This window comes from Periophthalmus magnuspinnatus, chromosome 2, assembly GCF_009829125.3.
Source record: "Periophthalmus magnuspinnatus isolate fPerMag1 chromosome 2, fPerMag1.2.pri, whole genome shotgun sequence".
Lineage (NCBI taxonomy): Eukaryota > Metazoa > Chordata > Actinopteri > Gobiiformes > Gobiidae > Periophthalmus > Periophthalmus magnuspinnatus.
In genome coordinates this window covers 3,629,660-3,641,925 of record NC_047127.1, presented here as the reverse complement: position 1 = coordinate 3,641,925, position 12,266 = coordinate 3,629,660, and the positions used below count along the sequence as shown (strand labels likewise).

The 12,266-nt window shown below is 43.2% G+C and overlaps 1 protein-coding gene across 1 annotated transcript in view; it reads right to left on the bottom strand.

Annotated features, from left to right (window-relative positions):
- Positions 1-12,266, bottom strand: part of hecw2b (HECT, C2 and WW domain containing E3 ubiquitin protein ligase 2b) — a 51,728-nt gene that overhangs the window by 10,515 nt on the left and 28,947 nt on the right. Inside the window, exons 10-21 of the mRNA XM_033981806.2 lie at positions 10,080-10,930; positions 9,471-9,585; positions 9,257-9,394; positions 8,244-8,345; positions 6,965-7,115; positions 6,106-6,209; positions 4,915-5,039; positions 3,284-3,469; positions 2,320-2,472; positions 1,531-1,633; positions 1,347-1,443; positions 511-594 (exon numbers count right to left, since the gene is read on the bottom strand). Coding sequence (XP_033837697.1) covers positions 511-594; positions 1,347-1,443; positions 1,531-1,633; positions 2,320-2,472; positions 3,284-3,469; positions 4,915-5,039; positions 6,106-6,209; positions 6,965-7,115; positions 8,244-8,345; positions 9,257-9,394; positions 9,471-9,585; positions 10,080-10,930 — 2,209 coding nt within the window. The remainder of the gene's footprint in view (positions 1-510; positions 595-1,346; positions 1,444-1,530; positions 1,634-2,319; positions 2,473-3,283; positions 3,470-4,914; positions 5,040-6,105; positions 6,210-6,964; positions 7,116-8,243; positions 8,346-9,256; positions 9,395-9,470; positions 9,586-10,079; positions 10,931-12,266) is intronic.

Below are 12,266 nucleotides of genomic sequence, written 5' to 3'. Positions count from 1 at the left end.
AAAACTACCACTTCATGACATCACAAGGTGGAACAGAGCATTTTGAGCTTTGGAGATCTAGACAAACTGATATTGAAGTGTTACTCAAACGTGTGTGAATGAAACAAAACACAACTCCAGGTCTGTTTTTGATGAAGTAACAGCATTAGAACATGACTTAAAGCTCAAAAGAGTCACGTTTTGCGTAGTATAGGACATTTTTTTGCGTTTTTACACTATAATTTCATTGCAAAAACGCAGCATAGGCTTTAAAAAACTGCTTTATGTTTGTTCCACTGTTTGTTACGCATTAAAAATCACACCTGTCTCATCACAAGAGCTGGGTTTTATATGTTTTCTCTCTAATATCGTGCAGTTTGAAGCCTAAATGTGATTCTCCTTTGATTTTATGAAAGTGACTGAACCTCCAAAACTGAACCATTAAAAAAACAAAATGGAGGTACAGTATATTTATGTAAGAGCAACGACGTAAGCGTTTGGCAGAGCGAACGAGAAGAACCACGATCTCACCTCAAAAGCATCACAAGGTCGGCGTCTCCTGACAGCCTGGCCAGTCCCGACACCCCATCTGTGCGGATCAGCTGCACCTTCTCCCTGTTGTCATAGCAACCACATTGATCACTATAGAAATCATAAACGGCGCCAGCGAGTCTCTTTTATCACCGTGGGTTTTAGGCTAGGGGAAAAGGTAGCGCCGTTGCCGTAGCGATTAACAAAAGGCAAAAACGAAGTAGTGTATATCGTTTGAATGGCGGGAAGTACTCAAAATGGCGCCTATAAATGAACTGTACACTGGAAAAAAACTAAATTTCTATATGAGAATTGCGTATAAGAAGATTGTACTTAAGTTGACAGGTTCTAGCTTGTTTGGATGTATTTATTTTTTTAATTACTGTCACTTTCAACATATTTTTGCTTTGTTTCAAGTTAAATTTTCACTCGAATGAAGTAAGATTATTTTTGTTGCTTATTCTGACGTGATATTGTATTTCATGGCAGTAGAAAAAAAAAAGTTCAAGTCAAGACATTGCAAGAACTAGTAAAAAAAATATGGTAAACGGTGTACGTAAACATTGGGGGCGAGGTGGGTGAAGTGTCTTGCCCAAGGACACAACAACAGTATTTATCGTTTACGTCAAGAGCGGGATTCGAACTGGCAACCTTTGGATCAGTGGGCAAACTCTACCAACTCAGCTAACGTTGCCCTAGAACTAAATACATCCAAACAAGTGGAAAAACACTAAAATTGTGTAAAATATATGTTTTTTCTTGACTCGATCGGTTGAACTTTGAGTAAACTTGAGCTCGTAATATAAAAGTAAACATTTATCATTTGAAACACACACCTGAGTGAATGGTTGCGGCTAAGGTCGGGCTGTCTCTCCTGCAGGATCTCAAAGATGTTGGGTTGCCGTAGAAACGCTACAATCTTGTCATTGTACGCTGGGAGAGTAAAAGTAAAAGAAAAAGAGGTTAGAGAGAAATCGTTACCGAGTCTTATGAGATAGTGAACGGGTGATGTGTACTGACCGACTGGAACCACGTCCTGACACTGCCCCCTGCTGGACGATGTGAAGGTGTTGGACGGGCGAGGAAGGACGGGGGGGCCGGGGTGACGAGGGTCTTCACCAGCCTTAACGTAAGAACGGAAAAATATAAGAAACAGTGTGAAATAAAACCAAGAACAGACTAGAATGGATTTTCATAAACAGTGGAGCATTAGCAAAGGTAAAAGGTCACATTTTTATATAGCGCTTTTCCACTTTCAAGGCTCTCAAAATGCGTTAAGTGTCTTGCCCAAGGACACAGCAACAGCATTCATTTGTGGGAGCTGGAATCGCATCGTCAACCTGTGGGTTAGTGAATGTAACCGCTCAATCGATGATGTTTATGTCGACAGCGGGAGCCACGGCCAAAACCTACAAGAGCAAATGAACTTCAAGCTAGCGACCTTATTAGCATATCGCTTGTATACTAGTCTACATTGAGGTGATTCTGTTGTATGCTAACGTTGCGTGGATCGGTGTGCGCCTTAAACATAGATTATATAAAGAAGTGGACTAAGTGAGTGCGACGTCACCAACAGCGTTCAGCAGAAACAAAAACCGTCGCCGTGGACAACACTTCTCCAACATTTAAGACCAAAATGACGAGTCTGACAGCAGCAGTTATTGAGAGACGGGACACAGTTTTTCAATAGAAAGTGAACTGGAGCCAGAGTCGATGGAGACGGAAGTGCGCCCATGATCACGTCCTATTTGGAACGCGGTGGCTAGCAGGTTAGCTATGTCCATTTATATATACAGTCTATGGTCTTACCAGTCTTCGTGGGCTGACCTCCCCTGCGCTGTGGCTGCGTTGGCGTGTGAGGTGGTGCCGGTGAGCCAGGAGACTGGGCGGGCGAGAGCTTTGTAGGGGCAGACGCGGGTCGATGAAGGTGGTGGCTCGGGAGTTATGATCCACAAAGAAAGGCTAAAAATCATACCATAGAATTATATAAGTGTTATTCAAGTATTTTTACAAACATTTATTCCACAACTATTTTCTGATCTTTGTTCTAATGTTGTTTCCTCATCACAAACAGACCTAGAGTTGTGTTTTTTTGTTTCCTTCACACATGTTTAACACACAAACAACCCTGCATATTTAGGCTGAGCTCTTCTCTCAAACTGAAAACGCTCTGTTCCACCTTGTGATGTCATCATGTGGTGATACAGGAAGTGCTCCACTGTGTTTTTAAACTCCACACACCTTCATTTCTAGAATTGTTTGGATCATTCCAGCTCTGGAATTGCCAATTTCTACAAAACTCAAGGTAAAAGGCGCTGTCAACTTGAAAACTACCACTTCATGACATCACAAGGTGCAACAGAGCGTTGACTCTTGTAGCTTTAATCCATGTTATGATGTTGTTCCTCCTCAAAAACAGACCTGGAGTTGTGTTTTGTTTTACTCACACATGTTTGAGTAACTCTTTATTAGTAGTCTGTAACATCTCCAAACCTCAAAATGCTCCGTTCCACCTTGTGATGTCATGAAGTGGTGGTTTTCAGGTTAACAACAGAGTGGAGCACTTCCTGTATTACCAAAACACAACTCCAGGTTTGTTTGTGATGAGGAAACAGCATTAAAACTGCTCTAAACTGCTCCAATCTTTGAACAGTGGAGTCATTTGAACATGTTTTGTGTATACGTTGAATGTGTTTTGTACGTACGTTGTCGTGTTTCGTACGTTGTCGTGTTTCGTACGTTGTCGTGTTTCGTACGTTGTCGTGTTTCGTACCTTGCCGGTGTGGTCCTGCTTCATCTCCCACCCTCGGGGCAGTTCCAGTTGTTTGTTGGCGAACATGTTGAGGAACGCCACCAGGTCGCGGTTGTGTTGGTAACGCTCGAAGTGGTGGGCATCACGGCGAACTTTACTGATCATGTGCTTCAGACACGTGTTGGCGGTGAACATACGGTAGGCACTCTGAGAATCACCACAGGGGGCAGCAGAGAGGAGGAAAAGCACCACAGGGGGCAAAAGAGAGAGGGCGAATCACCACAGGGGGCAAAAGAGAGGGGGAGAATCACCACAGGGGGCAGCAGAGAGGAGGAAAAACACCACAGGGGCAAAAGAGAAGGGGAGAATCACCACAGGGGGCAAAAGAGAGGGGACGAATCACCACAGGGGGCAGCAGAGAGGAGGAAAAGCACCACAGGGGGCAAAAGAGAGAGGGAGAATCACCACAGGGGGCAGCAGAGAGGAGGAAAAGCACCACAGGGGGCAAAAGAGAAGGGGAGAATCACCGCAGGGGGCAGAAGAGAGGAGGAAAAACACCACAGGGGCAAAAGAGAAGGGGAGAATCACCACAGGGGGCAGCAGAGAGGAGAAGAAGAAGAGGGAGGGTGATACATCACAGGGGGCAGCAGAGAGGGGGAGAAGAAGAGAGAAGAAGAAGAGAGAGAGATACACCACAGAGAGCAGCAGAGGAGGAGAAGAAGAAGAGAGAGGGAGATACACCACAGGGGACAGAAGAGAGAAGAAAGAAGAAGAAGAGAGAGATACACCACAGGGGACAGAAGAGAGAAGAAAGAAGAAGAAGAGAGAGAGATACACCACAGGGGACAGAAGAGAGAAGAAAGAAGAAGAAGAGAGAGAGATACACCACAGGGGGCAGCGGGGGGGGGGGGAGATACATTGCAGGGGGCAGAAGACAGAAGAAGAAGACAGAGAGAGAGGGAGAGGGTGAGAAGAGAAGGGGAGAGAGATACACCACAGGGGGCAAAAGACGGGAGGAGGAGAGAGAGAGAGAGAGAGAAGAGATACACGTCAGGGAGCGGAGAAAACCAGGGAGAGGAGGGAAAGACAGGACAAAACCACCAGAGAAAGAGTCGTGGATTCAATGTGTATAAATGAATAGATTTTCTTCTTATATTTCTGTGCAAGGAGGGCTGCAACATGACACTTTAAAGGCTCACTATGTAACTTTTCAGGGGGAGAGCCTGTTACCTGCTCATTTCTATGGTGATGATGTTACTTACTGTCTGGAATGTTCCACAGTACAGTGTTACACGCATCTTTTTCCAAATCTTACATTTACCAACAGTGAACTATAAAAGCTCCTATGTTCTGTTTCTATCTGGATTTTTTTTTTAAATTTGAGGTATTACTTAAAGCTCTTGTATCATGTGTTCTTCTGGTTATTTAATCTAATTTGGAAAACCGCAGAGTCTCCGTTGTTTAGACACAAACGATGCCAGACAAAAACTAAAAACTGCCAATAGAGCCGTCAATCTGGCATCATACAGAATCTTTAAGCTTCCTAGAGAGTCAGTGCGGTGTTTGAAAATTCTCCATCAACAGGAACAGGATTTTCCAGAATAAAGTTAATACAAGGATCGAGGACGTGCTTTAAAAGGGGAGGTGCATACAAGGTTGGAATGCAGCACAGTGAAGAAGTCGGGGCTGGTGAGGAACTTGGCGCTCGGAGACTGAAGCAGGAGGTTGAGCCGAGAGCGAGAGCCAGACGGAGCCAAGCCGGTGTCTCTGCGGAGATCTGCGATAAAAACATTTATCATACGAGGTTCAAAGGAAGGTGGTTAGCAAGGTGCAGGTTTAGAGTGTGGAGTGAGCCTCGTTTGAAGAGGTTTTCACTCTGGTTTAGTCCTGGTTCAATTCTGGGGTTCAAAACCTGATATGAGTCTATGTGACGGTTACTGTGTATCCTGGTTTAGTCCTGATAAAGTCCTAATTTAGTTCTAGTGTAGTCCTGGTTTAGTCCCGATAAGGTCCTAATTTAGCCCCAATTTAGTCCCAGTCCCAGGTACTTGTTTAGCCTTGATTTAGTCTCGTTGTGGTCCCGTTGTGGTCCCGTTGTGGTCCCGTTGTGGTCCCGTTGTGGTCCCGTTGTGGTCCCGTTGTGGTCCCGTTGTGGTCCCGTTGTGGTCCCGTTGTGGTCCCGTTGTGGTCCCGTTGTAGTCCAGATAAGGTCCTAATTTAGCCCCGATTTAGTCCCAGTCCGAGGGGCTAGTTTAGCCCTGATTTAGTCCTGATGTAGTCCTGGTTTAGACCCAGTGTAGTCCTGGTTTAGTCCCAGTGTAGTCCTGGTTTAGTCCTAGTTTAGACCTGATTTAGCCCAGGTTTAGTCTCGGTTTAGTTTCAGTGTAGTCCTGGTTTAGTCCTGGTTTAGTCCTGGTTTAGTCCTGGTTTAGTCCTGGTTTAGTCCTGGTTTAGTCCTGGTTTAGTCCTGGTTTAGTCCTGGTTTAGTCCTGGTTTAGTCCTGGTTTAGCCCCGAGAAAGTCCTAATTTAGCCCTGATTTAGTCCCAGTGTAGTCCTGGTTTAGACCCGGTTTAGTTCCTGTTTAAGTTTTTTTTATATTTTACATTCAAATCCTCAAAGTTTCCCCCCTTTGCTTTGTCAAAAAATATTTAGTAGACGTATTTAAAGTTTTTCTTCACTACATAATTCCATATATCTTGCTTCATATATTTGATGTCTTCTGTTTGTATCGAAAACGTAGGAAGTACTTAAAATAAAGAAAAAAAAAAACACTGAATGAGCAGTGTGTGTCCAAACTTTTGCCTGGTCGTGTGTGCACAGGTAAAAACAGAGTCAGACTCACCTCCAGTTGAAGGCTGCATGTCCGTCTCGTCTGACAGAATCTCATTGGCGGGCTGCTCCTCCGGCCTACTGTCATTGGTCATCGTCCTACGAATACTCTGATACCTGCAGAGACCAGATCCTTATGTACCTATGAGCCAGATCGTTAAGTTGTAGTGTATACTGTGGAACATTCCAGGCCAAGCAGCATCATCTCCTTGGAGACATAAGAGAATTTACCTTGTGCATCTTTAACTAAAAATAATCAAAAATAATGATTAACACATCTACTTTGGACAACTCAACAAGTCACAGCAGTGCGCTAACTAGCTCACTGTGTCTCAAACATGGATCTATTAAAATAACAAAAATAAATAAAATTAATAAATTAAAATTAAAATGCATTAAAAAGGATGCTAGCTAGCTCACTGTGCGTCAAAAATTGATCTATTAAAATAAAATAAATAAAACAAATAAATCAAAATAAAAATAAGAATTAAGGTTTTGCACAGCAGCATGCTAGCTAGCTCACTGTGTCTCAAACTTAGATCAATTAAAATAACATGAAATAAATTCAAATTAAAATGCATGCTAGCTAGCTCATTGCGTCTCAAACATGGATCTATTAAAATAAAATAAAATAGTCACTTTTATTAACATCAGAAATGATAAAACAAACAACCTATTAAACTTCAAATTAATAAAAATAAAGACCGCCCACTTATTTTTACATGTGGAATACTTGAGTTTGTGTTATTGTTTTAATATTTATCATGCCTCGAGATTAGCATTAGCGTTAGCATGGAGACATAAACAGATCCTTATGTAACTATGAGTCAATAAACAACCTGCTTTTATCACCAAATTACGTAAATCTTCACCTGCGATTGAGCTGCTCCATCTGCTGTATGGAGTTGGACCTCTGCAGCGTCTGGGGGGCAGGGGGCGCTGTGGGACGCTGCCATGTCGTGGTCCTGTTCACGTGGTCCACGTAGAAGATGCGTCCGTGACTGTCGATGCGCGCTTCCCAGTCTGCAGAGGAGAGGAAACAAAAACATGAAACTTTAGGAGGATAAACAACTAATCTAACGAAGATGTCTCCGTCTGTTGCCGCGGTGATGACAATGTGTTAGCAGCGTGTTAAATAAGAAAGTACAGACAGCCTGGCACAAACTGCACAAGCTTCTAGACACTGGAGTAAGTGTTTCTGGGAAAGTAAACGGCTGATAGTGTGAACAGTATCCATGAATTTCAAAGGATTAAAAAATAAGACAGGTGCTATACACAAATGTCCAAGAATCACATGATAACATCCACTCTGGACAACTCAACAAGTCACAGCAGCGCGCTAGCTAGCTCACTGTGTCTCAAACATGGATCTATTAAAATAACATAAAGTAGTAAAAATTGTACTTAAGAAAACCCCCAAAAACCACGTGCTAGCTAGCAAACATGGATGTATTAAAATAAATAAAATAATTTTCAAAAACTATAGAATTGAGCACAGCAGTGCACTAGCTAGCTCACTGCATTTCAAACATGGATCTAGTAAAATAAATAATAAAGTTAAAATTAATATTAAAAAATTCAGAATTGCGCACAGCAGCTTGCTAGCTAGCTCACTGAGTCTCAAACATGGATCTAGTAAAATAAATAAAATACAATTTTAATTAAAAAAATAATATAGAATTGTGCACAACAGCGCTCTAGCTAGCTCACTGTGTTTTAAAGCTAAAAGCCACTTTTATTAAAATCAGAAAACATGACATAACCTATTAAAAATTGAATTAAAATAAAAACTACACAATTATTTTTATATTTAGAACACTTGAGTTTGTGCTGTTGTTTTAATATTTATTATGCCTCAAAATTAACATTAGCGTTAGCATTGAGATACAAACATCTTTCTAAACACAGAAATGTTCTCCAGTGAAGTATTAATTTTATTTGTGCAGTTTTTATTAACATTTTTTCTCCCTGCTGCTCCCTGTCCACTGCCGGATCTTTAAATAATTATTCATTTTAGTGAGAATTGTCAAAAACCTCTTAAAGATAAAACTGAACAGGAAGTAGCGATGCTAACAGAGGGTGTTGTTGTGCACAGAGCCTCTTAGATAAGGCGTGAGTAAAAGCGTGTAACAGTATATCTACAGCACTGACTTGGAGGCAGTGGCTCGTCGACCCGCTGGTATCTGCTGATGTCATGGTGGACAGATGGCAGGGTGCGGACAGACTGGTGCCCGTTGACCTGAGCCGTACCACCTACGAATCACACAAAACACAACAACATTCAGACAAAACAGGAGAAAACATCACAATTTTCATCAGAAACGAAGACACGGCTCGCGAAACTGTTTTGTTGCGGCACAATTTTTAGATTGTAACGGTCCGAAGGTTAAACTACCACAACTGTTCCGTCTGTAATCCAGTGGCTTTTGGCAGCGGCGGAGCACCTGTTCCCCGCTGCACAGTTTATACACAGCTGAGGTCCTACAAAATCCTTCACCGGTCAATCCTTGGAACTGGTGATGAGCCAGGACAAATTGTAGCTTGGACGTACAAAACAACAACAACTACGGGTCGGGTCAGTGTTTTTAAAGTAATAAAATAATGATAAAAAGAAAATAATGCAGTGTATCATGTGTGTGCAGCGTATGTGGATATGGCTTTCTCAAGGTGAACATAAGGATTCTTGAAAATTTACTTTTTTAATCTGTCTGTACCCGTTTCCAGTTGATGAAAAATGAGGACCGTTGCCATAGCGATTCACGTAAAGGTCCTATATTATACAAAATGGATCGTTGTGAGCTTGATGTCATACTGCTGTTACTTCCTCTAAAAACATTAAAATGTCATAAAATGGTAGTTTTCAAGTTGAAAGCGACTTTTTACTTTTAGTTTCAGTAGATAGTGGCAATTCCAAGGCTGAAATTAAAGTGTATGGAGTTTAAAAACACAGTGGAGCACTTCCTGGATTGCCACATGATGACATCACAAGGTGGAACGGAGTGTTTTCAGTTTGAGAGAAGAACGCAGCCTAAGTATGCGGGGTTTACGTGTTAAATGTGAGTGAATAAAACAAAATTACGTGTATGTTTTTGATGAGGAAACGACATAGATTAGAAAATGGCGTACAAAAAAAAAGTTTAAAGCAGTGGACAAAAGCTTTAAACCTGAATCTGAAGCTTGGTTTTGCGCCACTCCTCCAGCGGCCTGTAGAGAGCGCCGTCTCCTCCACACCCCGCCTGCCGCCTCCCCGCTCCCCGCCTGCTCCTCCTGCTCCGCTCTGCTGCTCTGCCCGGCCCTCGCTCCTACAAACAGGTTCATGTTGTCGACACGTCTGAATACATCCAGATGAAACGCTCTTTTAATAAACGCCACATGTACCAGAGTCTGAGGCGGCCGTCTGCTCTGTCTCCACCGGACCGATAGCTTCACTACTGGACGACTCCACCCCTTCCTCCTCCGCTTTAGGGGCCAGTTCTTTACCTGTGTCCACCTCCTGCAAAATTAAAACAAAATCATTCATAAAAAGTTACAAAAATAGTACGTCTTGAAGGCTAGAATGAAAGAAAATATATTTAGATCACCATGTTGCCTTTTATTGTTTTGGAAATGCTATATTTGCCCAAAACAACGTAAGTTTTATAAGTTTCAGTTTTGTTTGTCAGTCCTGCCGCCCGTTGCTCTCCACGCTAAGTCACCCCCCCTTCAGAGCACAATCACAACAGTCAGCGTGCATCCCGCTAATTAAACTACCGCACATCGCATCAGGTTTGTGAAGCTGTTGCGTAGTTTTGTATCATGTTTTTGCATATTTATGGAGAATTGGCGTGTGGGGAAAATGGGTGATGGAGGTTTGTGGGCGGAGCTTCGTACAGAATCTTACAGCAGGGTTCCAACATGGCTAAAATACTGAAACATACATGGATGATTTTGCATAATACCTCCTCTTTAAGTGTAGTTAAGTACAACACAGCAATTACTTTGTCTCACCTCTATCGGAGACAAAGGTCCACACGTCAGAGCGGAGCTGCAGAGAACTTCCTGGTTGTTCCTGTTCTGGTTGGGGCAGGTACACTCCAAACCAGGCCTGTCCGCGCTCGCTGCTGCACCACCCTCCGCACCTTCAGGCTGGGGACTTGAACTTGGGACATCTCCTCCCTCTGCTTCTCCACTTCCCGATGGAGAACTTTCATCAGCAACGGCAGAAGCAGCAGCATTAACGGTTGTAGCTATCGTTCCTTCCTGAGTCTCTTCTTCTTCTTCGGCTGGACCCCCTGATGCTTCCGTCTCCGTGGTTACAGACTGATCACCTGCCCCCGCCTCTTGGATGTCCTGAGATACAGCGCCGGTCTGCTGCTCCTCTTTCCCTGCCGCGTTCTCTTGTTGAGTCGTACGTTCTTCGCTTCTCTGCTCTCTCGGCTCGTCGCCCGTCTCCTCCTCCTCCTCGTCGGAGTCGATGTGCAGCATGGCGTTCAGCCTCGTGTCCGTGGGAAAACTTGATCTCAGTTTCGGAGAAGGTCCCATCGCAATCCTTTCTTGCGCGTTCCTCTGAGCCTCCAAAGCGTCCAGATAGTCATTGAGCGATACCTGGCGATGCGTGTGTCGCCCCATCGCCGTGACGTCTCCGTCCCGCCGCGAGTGTCCCGGCTCCGCCCAAACGTCGTCGTAGTAACAGGCCCCGTTGACCAGCAGGGAGCCTTCCTCGGAGCCGGTGGGGGACGCTCCGCCTGCGACGCCGGAGGAAGAGGAGGCGTGAGGGAGGTCTTCGTCGTCAGAGGGGCTTCCCGGGTCGCCGTTCACAGCTCCGTCCAACATGGCTCCCACAGCGTCAGGAGAAGCTTCTGGAACGGAGGACAAGAACCGTCGGAAGTTGTAATTATTAAGCACCGATACGATACTGGTATGGGACCATAACTCTTTTGTTTCTAATATTCTTTTATTTTTTTAGAGCATTTAGAACGACTCTTCCGACATTAATCTGAGCAAATCCAGCACCGAGGAACGAACCCTCATTGTCCAGTGGTATTTTGAGTCACATGGGTCAAATTCGACATTTTAATCCCAGAGACGCCCCGAGCGTAAACGCCATTAAAGGAAAAATAAGTGTTTTTCAAAGACAGGGGGCAGTATGTGATCTCCACAGACCTGACTAGTCCCGATTTCTTCCTGTGGGTCGATCTTAAAGAAAATGTGTTTGTGAATAAACCTCAGACGACTTAATAAACGACTTAAAACGTGATATCGAGGATCAAATAAGAGACATAAGCCCGGAAATGATTTAAACGTGACGCAAAGTGTGTTGGATCGGGCTGTTCAGGGAGAAAATTAGGTCATTTTTACTTCCCGTAGTTTAAGTAGTGATAAGTTCAAGTGTCACTGAACAATTATAACCGTATATATTGCCAAAAATTTCGGAAGGTTCATTTTACCTACTGCTAAAATTTGGTGAGTTATAGAATTATAGAAGCGACTGAAGATTTAAAAGTGTCTGTGACTTTTGGGCCACACTGTACTTCCTGGTTGGGCGTATAAATTGATGTAATAAGTCAATTTTTTTGGTTGTAGTTGGCGTGTGAATCATTTTTTTAACACAAAGTTGCTCTGTCGTTACTATTAAAGATCAATCAATATGGGTTTTTTCATGGTCGATGCCAATACCATCCAGAGAAACCGATCGCTGATGAGCTTGGCTGATTTTTTTGGGCAGATTTTGATTATTTTCCTCAAATTACAAAGGAAAAGAAAAATATTAAATTGTGTCTTCAGTTCTGGTCAGATTACTGCTGGACACTGCCTTATATCTGTCCGAAGGAGGAGCTAACTACACTGAAACTACAAATTTCACTCCTACAACGTTTCGTCCAGTTGAAATTTTTTTTTTTTTTGTCTTTTGGTATGGATCAGACCTGGACGATTCCCCAGATATCCAAAATTATGTCATTTAAATTTACTTCAAACTCCCCCAAAGTCCTTTTTTTAACCACAAACCTGTATAAAAGAGCAGTGTAGTCATGCTTTACGCAGCTGTCTCTTCAAATTAAAGTGTCAATTTGAAGCTTTCTGTGGATTTTTAGGCAGCAAATCGACCAAAACAAAATATCTGCCTGAGCTGGAGATTTAATGCCAACAGAGATACATTAAAAAGTGTAAATATTGGCCTGATATCTCCAATTACTA